Source organism: Schistocerca cancellata, chromosome 8 (assembly GCF_023864275.1).
Source record: "Schistocerca cancellata isolate TAMUIC-IGC-003103 chromosome 8, iqSchCanc2.1, whole genome shotgun sequence".
Lineage (NCBI taxonomy): Eukaryota > Metazoa > Arthropoda > Insecta > Orthoptera > Acrididae > Schistocerca > Schistocerca cancellata.
Genome location: NC_064633.1, coordinates 226,664,255 through 226,683,076, shown reverse-complemented (window position 1 = coordinate 226,683,076; position 18,822 = coordinate 226,664,255). Strand labels below are relative to the sequence as shown.

The following is an 18,822-nucleotide window of genomic DNA, read 5'->3' as shown; positions in this document are numbered from 1 at the left end:
TTTTTGTACAGTAGCTGAAACTGTTGTGAATTCATTTGTGATAATTACTTTTGTTACATTGCTTCTATGTTAGTGAACGATGACTAATACATCAGAGAATCAACCACCAGGTACATTCTTCAAAAAATGGCTGCGAGAGTCTTACACACACACACACACACACACACACACACACACACACACACACACACACACACACACAAAAATTCTGTCAATGTTAGTATGAAGAGTGCAGATCCCCAAAGCACTGGAAAGGTATTATTCTCTGTCACAAAGGTGCTGAGAGACAAGTCATACAGCATTTCCTTTAATGTGTCTCTCCATTTATAACGCAAAACTCATTCAGCTTTACTTTAATCAGAACACAAAAACTAGCTATGCCATGAGAAATATTATATTTTTTAAACAAATTTACATATATATAGCCTTAAGTTGCTAATATTTCTCAATTTTCTCATTTCTAATAGATGTAAATATTGGTTCTACAGTGCACATGACAGCTACAAGACTAGGGTAAAAATCTGCGGTGTAGAAGAAAATGGGAGTTTGAAACATAAACTGTTAGCTGAAGGGAAGGGCTAAGCAGAGCATGCTAATGTGACAGAAAAAATAAGTCTCAGGGCATTTTCAATCTAAAGAAATCTACTCCCAAAGTCTCATGGTAACCTTTCAAGGAGAATGGAAGAAATCTTTTAATGACACAAAAGAATGTATTTTTTTCTTGAGTCTTCTAATTTTATGTTAATATTTTTGTGACCCATAATGCAACATAAAAGAGATTTTCAAGAAGTTAACAAAGCATTGCTGTTAGTTTGTTTGCAGGCTGAAACATCTATATTAAGTAACCTTTCATGCCACTGAAATAAAGTGCCATAAATGTATAAATGCAAGCAGTCATCAAATAGCTTCTCTCCTCCAAGGTCCCATGAGACTGCTGGGTACATACCCTCATCCCCTGCATTCTAGACATAGCTCTAAGAGGCCTAAGGGCCCTGAGAGTCCTCATAGTTTTGAAGGCTTGTATGCCTCCTGCCCCACACAAGGATGCTACGAAGTTTATGAGCGAGACCTGAAGTGAATACATTTAGGAATTTTTACAGTTGAAACAGAAATGAAGGAAAAGAAGCACATCTCAGAGCAAACACTTACTACCACCACATCACAGCAGGGAGCTAGAAACACAACTAACTAAACGCAGGTGTATTGTATGGAGTTCCAAGCTGATTTGCTTGTGTGGGTAATTGTCTTTTCAGTTACCAACACAAACTAAAACAGATGGTAAACACATAATCAAGACTTATTTCCCCAAAATGGTGATAAAGATTTGCCACTAATTCATAACTACCAACAGAAAACTGCAGTGTTCTAACTAGATTTCTGTGGCACATGAGGCAATTACTTAAGTTTCCTAGTTAATGAGAGATAATTAATTGGTCAGTACATATAGATAATTCACCAGCATGGAGAAATTAGCTTGATGATGTCTACAAGAATTGGTTCATCACCAACATTTGTTTTGAAGCATTCTGAGATACTGTGACGGGGAAAGAAACAAAAAAGGAAAAAAAGAAAGAAATATTATACAACAAATGTTTGCACAGTAAGACTGTAGAAGAAGACCCTTTTCCTGAAACAAATAGATACAGTATACACAGAGAGAAATATTACACACACCACACAAATACATAAGTACAATGAATACATCAATCGCATTAGACATACTACACATAAGCACTCACACAAAATACACATAAAGCATGTATACTTTATATCCACAAACGGGCGAGCAATGAAAGATGTTATCTACAGGTACGAAACAGTAAGTTTTGTGCAACACCAACACCCAGATCAGCTCAATGATGTACTCAACATATTATAAAAGTAAAATAAAAAAGATACATAAACATTAAGAAAGACAGACATGAAGAGTGGCACAGAATTGAAGAACATGGCATCAAGTCAGCAGGAAATATGGGGGCGGGAGTCTGACAGAGTTTGTGTTATTATTGTTCACTTAAGCTGTACAAAGATTTATCAAGTCACAGTTTGTAAGAACTCGTTTGTTATCTCTCTCTCTCTCTCTCTCTCTCTCTGTCACACACACACACACACACACACACACACACACACACACACACACACACACACACACTTCTGAAAGAAAGGAATTTGTATACACACGTTATCTAGAGATTATGAATTATTCTGAGCAAGCATTGACAATCACAATGCATATTTTTCTATTTGACGTGCAACTGTAACTTTGTTTTCAATACGAAAGTATAAGGATGAAAATAATAATACATAATAATGGGCAGGAAACATTTCACCTGTGCATGAATGGTAGGTGATATATAGCTTAGATTAGATTAGAAAATGGCATTAACTTTAAAGTCATTGTCATCTGTCGAAGAGTAAACCAATTCATTGCCCATCATTTGGCTCACAGTGAGTGATTCCTGTCTACTGATCTGATTTATAAGATTATTATGACCCATGAATAGAAAAATTTAATAACATGTGCAAGAACGCTAATAAAGTTTTACATTTCCATGAAAGTTAACAACATACAACTTTCAATTTATTTGGCTATTTCAGGCACATATTCAGGCAGTGTTTGTGGGAGCACACTTGAATCAAGTTGGTAGCCTGTCCCATTCAATGACTTTCATGTCACATTATGTCAATGAGAGACTCATCTTTCTACTTTCATACCTGGTAAGTTTCAGGCATACCTTTCTTGCATTGTTAATGCATGTAACAAATTATGGAGATCAATATTAGAAGCAATCACTTTTGGTCCCACATTTCTTCCAAATTTTCTTGCATCAATCTGTGTACTGATTCCAAATAAATTATTATATAAGTGAGTGTCACAGGTCTTCTTTGCTTTGCCATTTGCAAGTAAGACTAAGAAGATAACTGTTGAAAACCATTTCCTTACTTACGTCCTGCAGAAGATGAATTAAACAAAGATGCAATTAGTGATATTTCTATCATTTTGACACTGTAATTCATTCACTAAACTTGCAAGACATACTCCGCAAGCCACCATATGGTCACGGTGGAGGTTCCCCATACCACTTCTAGTCATTCCCATTCCCATTCCACCTGCAACTGAGATGTGGGAAAAACAAGTATCTATATGCTTCCACACAGGCCTTGATCTCATCTCGTCTTCACCACCCTTAATTCAGACGTATGTTGGTGGCAGCAGGATCATTTTGCTATCTCTCACAGATGCTGGATCTCTACACTTTCTCAATAGTGTTTCACAAAAATACTGTCTTCTTCCCTCTAGGGATTCCTATTTGAGTTTACAGCACATTTCTATAATTTTCTCATGCTAATAAATCCTAACAGTAACCAATCTAGCAGATATCTCCCGAATTGTGTATCTTCCTGTAATCCAAACTGGCTGGAGTGCCAAACATTACAGTAGTACTCAAGACTGGGTCACACACATGTCCTGTATGTAGTAACCTTTCTAGATGAGCTACACTTTCCTATCAGCTACACTTTCCTACAGTTCTTCCAATAAACCAAAGTTGACCACTCATCTTTGTTACAACCAACTTTACTTTCTTGATCCATTTCAAGCTGCTTTGCAATGTTACACCTAGATATTTAATTGACATAATTGTGTGAAGCAGCACATCACTAACACTGTATTTAAGCATTGCGGGATTGTTTTGCTGCTCATATTTATTAAATTGCATCTGCCACATTTACAGTCCACTGCCATTCATCACACCAAAAAGAAATTTTATTGAAGTCATCTTGTATCCTCATACAGAAAATCAAAGATGACACTATCCCATACACTACAGTGTCATCAGCAAACAGTCACAGATTGCTGCTCAACCACACTGTCAGATCATTTATGTACATGGAGAACAGAAGTGGACCTATCACGTTCCTCTTTGGCCCTCCTGATGATACATTTGCCTCTGAGAACAATGTCCATCCAGGGCATGTTGGGTTCTATTATGTAAAAAGTCTTCAAGTCACTTAAATAAGGGAGAACCTACTGCATATGCTTGGATTTACGTTAACAGTCTGCTCTGTGGCACCCTGTCAAACACTTTCCAAAAATCTACGAATATGGACTCTGCCTGTTGGTCTTCATCCATGGTTCAAAATATATCACGTAAGAAAGGACAAGCTGAGTTTCACATAAGTGATGCTTTCTAAATCTGTGTTATTTTTGCATAAAAGCGCTTCTCTCTCAATGAAATCTATTATATTCAAACTTACAATATGGTCTAGAACTCTGCAGGAAGCTGACTTTATGGATATTGATCCGCAATTTTGCAGGTCCATTGTTTTATCCTTCTTCCATATGGGAGAAACATGTACTTTTTTGCAGCTGCTTGCGATCTTCTGTTGGGCTAATTATTCATGATAACTGCAAGTTAAGTACAGGCCCAATGCCAAGGAGTACTGTCTGTAAAAGTGAATGGGGATTCCGTCTGGAGCTGATGAATTCTTTGTTTTCAACTCATTCAGTTGCAGTAGTAAAATCAACTCATTCAGCTGTAATAGTAAAATCAGCAACTGAATTGTGTAAGAGGAAGGGCAATGGCTTTTACCAAACTAGCAGCTTTACCAATGAGGTATAGCTCTCATCAACTCAAAGAGCGGTTTGAACACTAAAGTGCTGTACTAGGAATAATCCTACTGGAGATGGTATTCGGTATTCAATAGCCTTCCTACAACCTTTAATTTGCCCAGTCAGTTGCAGGAAAACTTATAGTTTAACATATTCTCTGCACGCACAACAGTGCAAATCTGCATTTTCCGCATTAAAAAACATTGCCAGAAATGAAAGAAAAGATCAATGACAGATAAAAATCCTAGGGCTCACTGGGCATCAAACCTGAAAGGTTAGGATATTAATACGATATTTTACTACTGCACCATTGATTAAACCAAACCAGCATCCTGCTTCTTAATGCAATAAAAATAGTCTTATAGTAATTCCCACTACTGATCATGTGAGCAGTTTAGCATTAGTAATAACAGTTGTCAGCTTGTGATAGATACTTTCCCTATTGTTGTGGAGCTTAAGTTGTTCCATATCCATGAGAATTTGCTTCACGAAAGAATTAGCATAATACAATTTGTGACTGAATGAATTAATCATTTTAATTTTTAGTCTAAGTCCAGACAGTGTTATTTATTTGAGGTGGAGATGAGACCTGGTCATTGGCCTATACAGTCACCCACCTCAAAAATTCATGGAGAATAATTTCTAAAAAGAATAAAGGTAGTAACAAGAACAGATACAAAATCAACTCACACTTAGTACACATACAGTCAAAAAACAGACTGTAACTGGCTGTCTGTGATACAAGTACAGCATGTCATTTTCAGCTTTGTTAAAGGAGAGTTGTGATACATCCTTTTACAAACATTGTGCAGATAATGAGCTGAATAAAATGACTTGGTGAATTAAATTTTCAAGTGTCTGTGGATCTGTCAGTTTCATGGTATGAATATGAAAATATATAACACATGACTGGAACTTATAAAAATATTCTTTCCTTCTTCCACTAATGACTTCACACACTCTAGAACACTATTTTTTTTCCACGACTCACACTATACATAAAAGTAATCATGACTGTGCAATGAGTCCATTCTTCAAAGTCTAGTTCATAATTCTACTTATGAGATGCTACAAGATTCTTAACATTAATTTACCAACACACATTAATTTTATTACTCAAGAGGGAAAGTGAAAATAAAGAATTTTGAACATCATGCACCCATCTTCTGCATACTTGCTTTATCAGTTAATAAGCTTAGTAGCTGCTTTAACTGTGGGGAAATTAAGGATGTTGGTAATCCACACATTTGATAGGTTCGTTAACGAAAATTGAATTAAATTTTATTATCTAACGTAAGAACTGCTCATTATTCTTAGCAGCAGATAATGTTTATCCAAAGTCTCTCTATTTCCATCAATTAATGAAATGTACAATCAAATTCCTTTCTGTTCATTAGTAAACACACCATTCAGAAAAAAAATAGTAATTCACTTACTTCAAGACTGAACTCTCATAAAGATCTCCTCACTTTTACTCAAATGCATGAAATACGAGTAATATACAGCACAGTGGTACTTGATAAATCTTTGCATTTACACAATAACATGCCTTTTCAGTATGACCCCCACTACTTACTCTCATCCCCTCCCAGCGCGAGACTGCGCGCAATGGTCTCAGTGCACGCAGGGTCCGCATCGAGCGGAATGCAGGAATATCAGCAGCACCGGCCCAAATGGCCGCAAGGTTTATCAGAGAGAGCTATGCCGTGGGAAATTTATGTTAGTGACACATTGCTAAAACACAGACTGCAGAAACATTCACAATTTCTTCTTTAATCCCTTAATTTGCTATGTTATGAAAAATTCATAAATGAGAACAACAGGAAAGCTTTTGTGCCCAAAGACTCAAAAATCTGAGTACACTATTTTTACAATATTGTCCATATTTGTAGTCAATATGTGCCTTTGGGACAAAAAACCATTGTTCTCATAAACTACAAGTAAACAGATTTCACAGTCCTGAAAATAATACAAATAGTATAGTTTTCTACTTCATGGAAAGTAATATGTCCACATTTGTGCTGACAAGTAATGTAAAACATATTATTGGGAGTGTAAATACTAGTCATTGTTTATCATTATTATTATCATCACATGGCGCTACATAACATCCATAAATAAGTTGTTCATTAATGGACTGTAATGCAGATTACAAAGTTCAGTTTACCAAATGGTGATTTAATTCATGTTCTTATTTGTTAGCAGATCAGCATCAAACAACAAAAATTTTGCTAGCATACTATGGGTATCATCAACATTACACAATTGTGTTTTCCATTATTTCAATACTGAACTGTGGTAAAAGGAATGTTATTAATATCTTTAGAAACCTGCATACAATGAGTGGCACATGTGGTAATATTTGAACTCGGTGCATAATTTATTATAAACTATATAGCACTAATGCCAGGAAAGACATGTTCAAACCAAATAAAAAAGATTTATATTGAAACCATGATATAATAACTAACAAAAATATATTCTGTGGCCCAAGATTTGACAAACAGTGTATCCAACAAAGTAAACTGAAGTATTAGATTCTATAGCTTTGCAAAAAATTAGTGATTTCAGAGTATTTGAGGGAGTGAGTGATATGTTATGCATTTATACATGAATGATGATGCACTTTTTCTAATAACATATTTAACAACCATTTAATTTTATGTTACTTCTTATCAAATCAGTATTAATTATTCTAACCTTGTACCATAGGTATCAGTCGGAATCAAATCATATTATAGTTACATTCTTTACCTTCATACAAATTAATGATCACATAAAGTAAATAATTTCACTGTAAATACTTTATGGTAAAGGAGATAAGTCACAAGAACCAGAAGAATTGAGTTATTAAGAGGGACACACAATAAAGAAAGAAAACTTGCTAGTGCTAGCTAGCATCTTTCTTGAGCTAGAGTACAAACACACCCATCTACCCAGACATGCATGCGCGTGTGCATCCCCACCCCCCACACACATGCATGATCATCCCTATAGAGTGCCAGCGGATGCACAATGCCAGGTTTACAGTCTGATAGATGGACTAATGGGAAGGGGGGTGTTGGGCCTATTCTACAAACAAATTTCCTTTACCGTATCCTCAAACAGCTCCAATCCCCCCACCAGTCCAAGAATCAGCTACGAAGGAGCACCTCCCTCATCAGCCAGTATAAGCCAGGACTGGAGCAACTACACCATGTGCTTTGTTAGGGCTTTGATTATCTATCATCATGCCCTGAAATAACGGTCAACCCACCCTATCCCCTTCCCAACCCACCCCCTAATGTGGTGCTCTGTCACCCAGCCAACCTACACAACATCCTAGTCCACTCCTATGCCCATCAACATCCTAGTCAATCCCTATGCCCATCCTACTCCTAACCCTTGCCACAGGGAAGACTCAGATGCAAGACCTGCTCAATCCACCACTTGTTACTCTGGCCTTGTCACACACTTATCCTACCCCGTCATAGGGAGGGCCACCTGTAAAACCAGTCATGCAATATACCAATTCTGCTACAGTCACTGTATAGCTTTTTATGTTGGTATGACTACCAACCCTCTCTCCAATAGAATAATTGCAGCCACCAAACTGTGGCCAAGAACAAAGTTGACCACCCAGTGGAACATCACGCTCAATTTCAATGGCTACTTCATAATCTGGGCTGGCTGGATCCTTCTCTCCACCACCAACTTTTCCAATCTATGGAGATGGTGGTTATCCTTGCAACACATCCTTTGCTCCAATAAGCCTTCAGGCTTCAATCACTGTTAACCCACTGACCCCACACCTTCCATCCAACAGTTTCTAAATCCTCTGACCCATCATCCCCTCCCAATTCACGTCCCTATGTCAGCTTCACTATGCACTGCTCGCCACCGGCTCCAGCACCCATGATTCACATGCCTAGCCCTGCCACCCCTCCCCATTCCTAGCCAGCAAACCAGCTTCCTCCCTCTGAGCCTCTAGCTACCCAACCCAACCCCTCTTCATGTCTGTCTGTCTGTCTCACTCTCTCTCTCTCTCTCTCTCTCTGACCACATCCAACACAATCTCCAACCCACCCTAGCCCACCTGCTGAACAGCAATCCTGGCACTGTGCATCCAGCCTGCAATATGTAGGGACACAAGTGTGTGTGTGTGTGTGTGTGTGTGTGTGTGTGTCTTTGCACTTTAGTTTGAGAAAGGAATTATTCTGAAAGCTAGCAAGTTTTCTTTCTTTCTTGTGTGTTCTTGTTGATAACTCAACTTTTCTGCTTTTCAGTCAGTGGTACCACTATACTCCTAAAGCATTTACAGTCTGCCAGAGCTTCCTTACTATAAGAAATTTCTATGTGCCAATTCAGACTTTCTATAAAGTCAAAGCTTTGAAACACAATATATGCCAAAGACTTCCTGGAAAATCAATGAAAAGACTAGAGCAATGATAAAAATGAAGAAGATGTGGATCATATTTCCTTTCCCCTGGCATATTTATTCATTCACACAACTTGTTCTATAAATAAGAGCAGAGTTCCAGACTGACAAAGATGTTTCAACAAGCACACATAGCAAAGATTGCTCTGGGCAGTTATTTGCTGTTGGAGACATTGTTATCCTGCCACCATCAGTTTTATAATCTACATTCTCAGCCAAACTGTGAAACTCTCATCCATTGCAAAAAACTACTCAAGCTCATAGACAAAGTGGTCAAGGAGAACTTTGGATCTCTAATTGTCACAAGCAGCCAAAACTCATCCCTAAAGGGACATGCACAGGGTCACATGAACCAGTTCAGAAAGAGCTGCTTAATGGCATCCACAGTGAGTCATTTTCTACAGACAATGTAAGAGAGGATGCTACTATCAAACTGTCAACAGGATGTCTGACCAAGAAACACTGTCAGTGAGTGTTAGCCATTCTGTGCCAATTTTCACATGCTTTCTAATCAAAAGTGGAGAAAAGACAGTCCAAGTGACTCACAATAAAACATCTTATTAACAATGAGGTAATCCACCAAGTAGCCAGTGCTCATATAGGGTGACAGATATTACTAACAGCTGAACAAAATCATGAAGAAAGGCATCTATCCATTAACCCACACTGATGACACACTTGACTGCTCGACAGAAATAAAGTATATCTCAACTATGAACTTGCAGACAAGCTACTAACAAATCAAGGTTGATGAGGCTGATCTAGAAAAGACTGCCTTAATAACTTCTGACAGCCTCTAAGAGTTTGGAGTTATGCTGTTTGGAACATGTAACACTCTAGCCACCTTTGATGGTATGATGGACAACCTCAATCAACATCTCACATGATCAATGTGTCTTTGCTATCTGGATGACACTATTAGTTTTCTGAAGACATCTGAAGAACATCTAAGCAGCCTGGCAACATTGTTGAAGTTTATTTAGACTGCAGGCCTCCACCTGAAACCAAAGACTGTCTCTTCACTCAATAAAAAATAAAATTCTTGGAGCACCTAGTGAATGCTGATGGAGTTCATTCTAATCCAGAGAAAATAAGAGCAGTTAAAGATTTTGTGACTCCTTGGGACATTCGTGATGTGAGAAGGTTTCTAAAAATGCGCTTGTATTATTGATGACTCATGAAAGACTTCTGGACCAAGGCACATCTCTTGGAAGAACTACTGCTAGTCAGTTATTTCTCCCTCACTCTATCTGCGGGTGGAAAAGGAAAAGAAATGACAAGTAGTGCTCGCCCAGTTGGCCATGCAGTCTAACGCACGGCTTTCCGGGCGGGAAGGAGCGCTTGGTCCTCGGTACGAATCTGCCCGGCGGACTTGTGTTGAGGTCTGGTGAGCCGGCTAGTCTGTGGATGGTTTTTAGGCGGTTTTCTATCTGCCTCGGCGAATGTGGGCTGGTTCTCCTTATTCCATCTCAGCTACACTATGCCGGCGATTGCTGCACAAACAAGTTCTCCACATTCGCGTACACCACCATTATTCTACCATGCAAACATTGGGGCTACACTCGTCTGGTGTGAGACATTCCCTGGGAGGGCCCACTGAGGGCCGAACCACACAATAACGCTGGGGTTGGTGTAGGGTGGCAGAGGGATGAAGTGGACTGTGGTAGTCGTTGTGGGGTTGTGGACCACTGCGGCTGCGGCAGGGACGGAGCCTCTCCATCGTTTCTAAGCCCCGGTTAACATACAATACAATACATACAATGACAAGTAGTGGTAAGGGGTACCCTTAAGAAGCACCATACAGTGACTTGAGGAGTAGGTGTAAATGCAGAGTAGACTGCAGGGAGTGGCTAATTTTTTTATGAAACAAGATGCAAAAAAGATATTTCTTTTTCCTTAAGGAGATGCTCACATCTTCTCCAGTCCTAAATAGCATGAGAGAATGCCAATATAGCACTTCACACCAACTCTAGAGGTTATCAGATAGATGCTGTTCTAGTAAAAATCCAGGAACGTGCTGAAAAAGTTATAATTTATGCTTCCAGGGAACTCTGCAAATCTGAGATGAACTACTCTACTACTGAGAAAGAGTTCCCTGGAGTTGTCCAGTCATATTTATTTGGCAAACCACTGATCACTGCACAGACCACCAGTCTCTACAATGGCTGATTAGCCTGAATGATCCACTGAGTCAGCTGGCAATACTGGGAATGAGGTTTCACGAATAAGACATCTGAGTGGCATAAAAAATGGACACATACGCATATGGACATCGACTGCCTTTCAAGGAATTCTGTGGTAGAACATAGTAGCATGGATGAAATCTCAGCTGTTATTACATTAAATGACATTGCTGCTGAACTGAGTGAAGGTTCAGTATTTTTGAAAACCATAGAGGAACTCACTGAATGAGAATTCAAATTAATACACACAACACTGCATAAGAGAAACGATGATCCAATGGTGCTGAAATGGTTCCCTGCCATCCCAACTCATCTATGTCCAGCTATCCTGAAGTTTTTTCACAATGCTTCAACAGCTGTTCACCTGGGATCTGCAAAGACTCCACGCATAATCAGCCACAGGTATCAGGGCCAAGCCTCTGCCGATCTCCTAGACACTATTTGTGCCTCTGTAAAGCATGCCTATAATTGATGCAAGTGACACAATTACCTCTACGCCATCTGGTAGCAATTCTGCTTGCAGAAGCACCATTCCACAGAATTGGAATTGATTTCTTGGAAAGGTTCCTAAAGCTGACAAATAGGAATTGATGGATAATAATATGCACTGGCTACCTCACCTGTCACACTGTTACAAAAGGGGAGCTGACTGCTCAAGCTTTGGAAATTGCAAGGTTCCTTGTACTAGACATTATTTGGCAGCATAGAGTATTCTGCATGATGAACACTGGCTGTGGAAAAGTTTTCTAACTGAGGTTACTATCTGAGAGGATTTCATATTGAGACATCACCCACATTCATATTGAGACATCACCCACAGGATGAGAACTACATGCCAACTACAGACAAATTGTGTCACAGAACACGAGACATTGGTGGATGTGATCTTGATGTCAGACAGAAAGATTGGTATACAACACTGCCCATCGTAACATTTGCAACAGCACAGCAAAGTAAGACATTACAAGTTTGACAAAGTTCCTGGGTCTTCTGGACACTATTGAGGATGAGAAACACCCCACAACCACAACCAAAGAAGAAAGACAGTTGACTTCCATATGGACCTGGATACCCAGGAGAGAGACTGAGAGAGCTATAACACCAAGCACCGGCCAATGAGATACAGACCAGGGGAGCTGGCATGGGTTTTTATGTCTGTGCAGAATATGGGACTGTCAGAAAAGTTATTAAGATGCTACTTTGGGGCACACCATACCCTTCATCATATGAAGAAGAGGATTATGACCTTTCATCAATAAGACTGCATTCTGACCTGAGTGGCCAGCAATAGTGGTCACATGTGCTTGAAGTGTGCCTGCTTGAGTGAACGTGTGTGTCTTCCTTTCTTTTCTGAAGAAGGCTTTGGCTGAAAGCTCAGTGTGGAGTGGTCTTTTCATCCTGTCTGCAACTCAACATGTGAGTAGCAATCTATCCTTTTCATAATTTTTTATGTGATGATGTTCATTTAAACACAGTGTCAAACTGTCAAAGTTATTGAAATAAAAATGAATACTCTAATTGCCACTCAGGTCATGAAATTTAACATAGTGTCATTAGGTTCAGTTAACTTTTAGGGAATGTTCTTTTATTACTATAGAAAAAAATTAATCTCTTGGGTGACAAAGTGAATTTAAGACAAAAATTACAATCTGAAGAACATGCTGTTCCTGAAATAGAAACATCACAAATTACTATTAGATAATAGTTCCACATCTGCTGGATAATTCTTACACTGCAAATACAAATTTCATCAACAAAAGATTATACACAATATTTCAAAAAGGAAAAATGGAGTACTTGGATATATGAGAAGTAACATTTCACAATTCGCAACATCACTGTGATATGTTCCTTCAGGTTCATGTATCATCTAGCTCACTAGAAATATCAGTAAATTACAGGTAGCTTTTCAGTTTATCAATATTTTTTAAAAACACTTATTGCATTATGTAAAAGAAACACATTTTAGCTATGACCACAAAATTTCACCCATGATTTGTATAATAATACACTGGCCATTACTGATATTTTAATCCAGACAAAAGTATAATCTACTAAAATGTTAGTATCATATGGTACAAACAGTCAAAAATGGGGGGGGGGGGAGAGAGAGAGGGGAGGGGGAAGGGAGGAAGAGGAAGGGGTGGGAGGGGGGAGGTGGGGGGGAAGAGGGGGAGAGGAAAGTGTAACATTCAAAAATTAATGGCTGCAAAGTTCTGGTTAAATGAGTCAAAAAATTTCTTTCACTAACTCATAATTTGCAGACATGTATGCTCTCCAGCTCATCCTACAATGTGACCTAGTTCTGTGGCTATTTCTACCAGTTTTTGAAGATACTTTTCCATTTAACAGTGTTTCAACTATTTCCAAAATGTTATTACTTAAGTTATGAAACTGGTGCAATCAGATATGTGTACTTTCTCTCCTTATAACAAATTAAAATACTATATTTGTTTTACTTTGAATGTATCACATTAGTGTAGCTGCAAAGTTTATCTACTGTAAGGCAATTATCACAATAGGTCAACTATGGTACTCTAGAATATTTCAGTACTCATGAAATGCTTTTATATGAATTTACATTTCATGGAAAGTATCTAACCATAATTAACTTGGTCATATATTTGTTTTTCCTTTTATTAATGAACAAAAACACCATTTTCTATCCCATAAAACCAAATAGTTTGTAAAGAGGTTATTAACAATTTATTACAAGTATGTGTAGTTATAACTGCAACACTGTTAATGAAACCTATGTTCTAAATGTTTAATGTTTTTATTGCTATTCCATTTTATACAGAAATTTCTTACCATCACAATGATGAAATCTAGCCAGCACCAGGCATTTGTGAAATACTTTCTAAAACCCAAGGCCAGCCATTTAATTAACATCTCAAGGAAGAAAATAACAGTGAATATTCGATCCATATAGTACAAAATATCTTGAAGAATGGGCCTCTGTTGTAAATGGACATCTTCCAATGCCTTAAACAAATAGAAACCTTATTTTAGACTTAAATATAGCTTTTTAATAAATTGTATTAAATGACTGTTTTCCTTTCCCTGAAACACACATTCATCAAGGTGTAAACATAATTATTCCCTTAACAAGACAAGAATGGTAATTGTCAATGGTTATTTGATTTGTAAGGTTCACTTAGAAAAAATTACAAAGGAATCAAAAAGCTAATTATTAAATTAAAGATACTCCTCTGGAAAACTACACTATTTTGCTCACGTGTTGCCCCACACGTGGGGTGGAGGAGTAAATTTTTAGAGCTGCTAAGAGCTGGTTATGAGATAAATTGTTATTAACTACTAGTTCTTAAAACGGAGAGTCTATGTGTACTCTAATACCGAGTGATTCAAAAACAAAGAACGTATTTCAGCTGTTTATTACAGACAAACTATAAAAGACAGGAACTCGCACATGTCACTGAATAGAGGAAATTTCAAAGCTTTCACACAGCTGTGCTGTTGTTTGTTTGTAGCAATATAGTGACAACACCACAAAAGGAATGGTTTTGTGTGTTGGACCACAAGTTCTTGTTTATTGCTTTTGAACTTGCAGGTCACCAGACCTCACACCTTGTCATTTTCTTTCTGTGGGGGTACATAAAAGATAGAATATTTGTCCCACAAAGGACAGCTACTCTTCAAGAGCTGAGGAATCAAACTGTTGAAGTTGTTGATACAGTAAACAGGGACCAATTGATTCATGTGTAGAATGAAACTGACTACCTTTTCGATTTTTCTTGAGCAACACATGATGCTCATGTTGAGTGTATGGTATAGCATTTGAGCAAACATAAAACTTTAAACCTCCCTCTATCCAGTGAGAACTGAAATCTGTCCTTTCTTCTTGAATCACCCTGTACATAATCTTTGCCTCAGCCTGTGAACAGAAATCACCTGTGCAGTCAACACACTGCACTCCACACAGAAGGATCTGATTATGACCATGTACAAAAATTATTAACTATAGCAAAACAGTATATACCACTGACCGTATACTGCATATTACCAGTGAAGACAGTTATTGCTGTACAAATGTATCATCTTCAATTATTTCATTTATATATATATGAACATTGTCAGTTCCATTACTTTATCCTCACATCTTAATTTCAGTGATATGCAACAGTGTTTATTTCATCTGACTTTACAATATAAACATTGATATACGGGCTGCTACAAATAATTTTAGATACATTGCATTGCATTATGCCAGCTTTTGGTGCACCACATGTTGTTTCACATGGATGTTTAAATGGCATTTTCAAACAATGGAAAATCCAGGCTAGAATAATGACAATATTATCAAAAGGATAGCTACTCACCATATAGCAGACAACAAAAAAAGAGTGTCAAACAAGTTATCTAACAGCTAAAAAAGCCTTCATCGGAATTAGACAAACACGCACGCATGCACGCACGCACGCACGCACGCACACACACACACACACACACACACACACACACACACACACAGAGAGAGAGAGAGAGAGAGAGAGAGAGAGAGACAGAGAGAGAGAGACAGAGAGAGAGAGAGAGAGAGAGAGAGACAGAGAGAGACCACACATACAAAGCCAGACCAGAGAATCTTTTTGTTGTGCCTATCTGTTACTCAGCATCTCTGCTGTATGATGAGTAGCAATCTATCCTTTTCATGATATTTAAATTGTAAATATATGTTATGTGTTTGATCTGTTTCTATATGTGAGACCTTAAATTCAGATGACAGAAACTGATAGTTAAGAAAGATTTATTTCATCAGCAGCTCTTGACAGTTCTGAAATAGGACCTCTTTCATTTACCCTCATTTTTATTTATTATTTTTTTTTTTTAAACTGCAGTCTCACTACTACAAAAATTAACTTGCGTTGTCCAGAGCATCTGGCAACAGGGCAAACCCGCGGCCAATCAGAGCACGTGGCGCCAAGTTTCCGTCGTTTAAAAATGGTGCGTTGTTGACCTACACAACATTGGTAATTTTGGTTACCCACAATGCCTGCCCAAATGTTGAGCGAAAATCGTTCCTGGTGTCCATGGACATATGTGACGTGAGGATTACCCCTTGCCCAGTTGTGAACGTTTTGAGTGTTGTAAAGACCATCCTGATGGAAGGTGCACTTGTGGGTAAACAACACAATGGCGGGGAATTTGGGATCTCGTGCAACACATTGCAGAAACCACTGGCAAAATCCTAGCCTGTGTTCAGAGTCTACCACAGGATTTAGGTCTTGGGCAGGGTGGAAACTAGATGGATGCTAGCCACGATCCCTCGAAACCTCCCAGACTAACCGATGAGTGATCCCCATGTCATGTCCAAACGCTCCAGTACTTGTCATAAGTGCTTCCTTGAAACCTCAAGAACAGTCTCTTCAAATCCTGTCATATTCGAGGTCTTCCAGCATCACCATGATATCCTGCTAACAAGCCTGTTTTGCCAAGTCGCCAGTGAATTGCTGTAAACATTTGCCAGTGTGGGTGGCATCTTGCTGGGTATTGTTTCTCGTACAACCACCGAGCTTCATGTGCATTACCATCAGCTAATCCATAAACAAAAACCATATCTCACTGTTCTTCAAATGAATACTGTGCTGCCATACTTATAGTATGACTAAATTGCAGGTGATAACATGTGTGAATGCCTCTGACGTGAGGTCGAGACAAACAGCATGACCTATTTAACACATGTGCATATCACATTGGGGCAGTGACGGAGCAAGGGACATTTGTATGTGTGAACTGGCAACTATAGTGCTGCCCATCAACCAACAAATGGCAACAGGGAATTCCCACTGCCAATCCAAGCACATGGTGCCAAGTTTCCGTAGTTTAAAAATGGTGCGTTATTGACCTACACAACATTAGTAATCTTGGTTCCTACTGGTATCAGCTGTCCAGGTTTAAAATTGCATGGCACAATTTTTTTCCACCCTGCATATTATCTGCATTTATCATAAATTAACTCTGTTTTTAAGTTTTAAATTTGCAAGAAACTATAAATAACATCAAAACGTTTCAGGAAACTAGTAATTTTTAACACAGGTTTTTGTGTTACCTGCATAGAAATCTTGTTTTGTGTATTAGCTTCAATTCTCATAGGGAACTGGCAACTCTTTAGCTCGACAGATTAAAAGATAATCAGTGGGCTTAATTTAAAGTTATTATGTTCACTGCCTTGTAATACATTGCACCAGCCAAAACGGAGCCCCACTGTGAATGCTGTTCTTGAATGTGGGATGAATTGGTTGACGTTTGTAAGCAGCTGAAAATTGCTCTGACTACCGTGAAACTATTGCCAGTTGTTGCAAATCTGTGTGCTGGAAGAGCTCCCAAGAGTCTTGTACTTGTGATATTAGTACCTGAGGTACCACAAGTACTATCCTCTCCTGGGGATCCTGTCTCTTCTGCAGAAAGTAGAGGATCTGTCATTACTCGTCTACTTGACTGTGAGTATCATGTCAATGGTAGAACTAGGCATTCCATACAGGGTGGATGGGGACCAGGGAGGCCTCAGGATGTTGGACTGATCCTACCTCCTAACCAACAAGTTCAAGGTGCCATCTTTCACTGAGACTGAAACTGAGCTGGTGGGACTCACTTCACCTGTTTTGGTGAAACCTGTTTTGTCCAGTGTCAAGAGGAGGCAAACGCAAAGGAGTAGAGGTCTATTAATAGTTGGCAGCTCAAATGTATGGCGAATGATGGTACTTCTCAGGGAAATGGCAGCAAGGGACAGGAAAGGCAACAGATGCACTCGGTGTGTATGCCTGGTGGCTCATTCACCATGTTGAACATGTTCTTCCAGCAGCCACTCAGGAAACAAAAGTGCAACCAACTGCAGATTGTGGTTGATGTTGGAAAAAATGATACCTGTCGTCTGCGCTCAGATGTGATACTTAAGTCATTCTGGCAAGTGGTTGAGAAGACCAGTCTTGTGCATGAAATTTCAACAAAGCTCACAATTTGCAGGACTGTCCCCAGAACTGATCATAGACCTTTGGTTCTGAGTTGACCGGAAGGACTGAAGCAAAGACTTTGAAGGTTCTGTTACAAGCTAAGTTGTGGCTTCCTGGACATGGACTGTGGCGTTGAGACTTGTAGGGTCCTCCAAAAGGATCAGCTGTGCACTACACATCAGAGGCTGCTACTCAGGTAGCTGACTGTGTATGGGGTGCACACAAGGGCTTTTCATTAGTCAACTCACAACCCAATCCAGATAACAATACGTAGTGTTGCGGAATAGTAAAGAGTTGGAAACATGGAATATCGTCAAAGTTTCATTGCCTATGCCGAGAGCCAGAGGCAGTATGTTAGCTAAGAGGTAAGAGGATTGCACATATATCGGAATGTGTCGTCATGCAAGGGCAATGACCTGATTACACACAACAGGCGAGAGAGAATTGCTTAGCATGCGGGTTTGTGTTACACGGAGACTTTCGTAGAGAGCAAGACAGAGGTATAGCGTCAGCTGTACTGCATTTCACAACTTCGCGTAAGTCTGCTGTAACAACACATAACTCTGTCACAAGGACACCTAAGGGGCGAGTACGACAGATGAATCAGCAGTATAAGTGGAACGAATGCGTTCATTACAAACG

The 18,822-nt window shown here is 38.9% G+C and overlaps 1 protein-coding gene across 1 annotated transcript in view; it reads right to left on the bottom strand.

Annotated features, from left to right (window-relative positions):
- Positions 1-18,822, bottom strand: part of LOC126095773 (sodium channel protein para) — a 923,047-nt gene that overhangs the window by 224,443 nt on the left and 679,782 nt on the right. Inside the window, exons 24-25 of the mRNA XM_049910580.1 lie at positions 14,024-14,197; positions 947-1,069 (exon numbers count right to left, since the gene is read on the bottom strand). Coding sequence (XP_049766537.1) covers positions 947-1,069; positions 14,024-14,197 — 297 coding nt within the window. The remainder of the gene's footprint in view (positions 1-946; positions 1,070-14,023; positions 14,198-18,822) is intronic.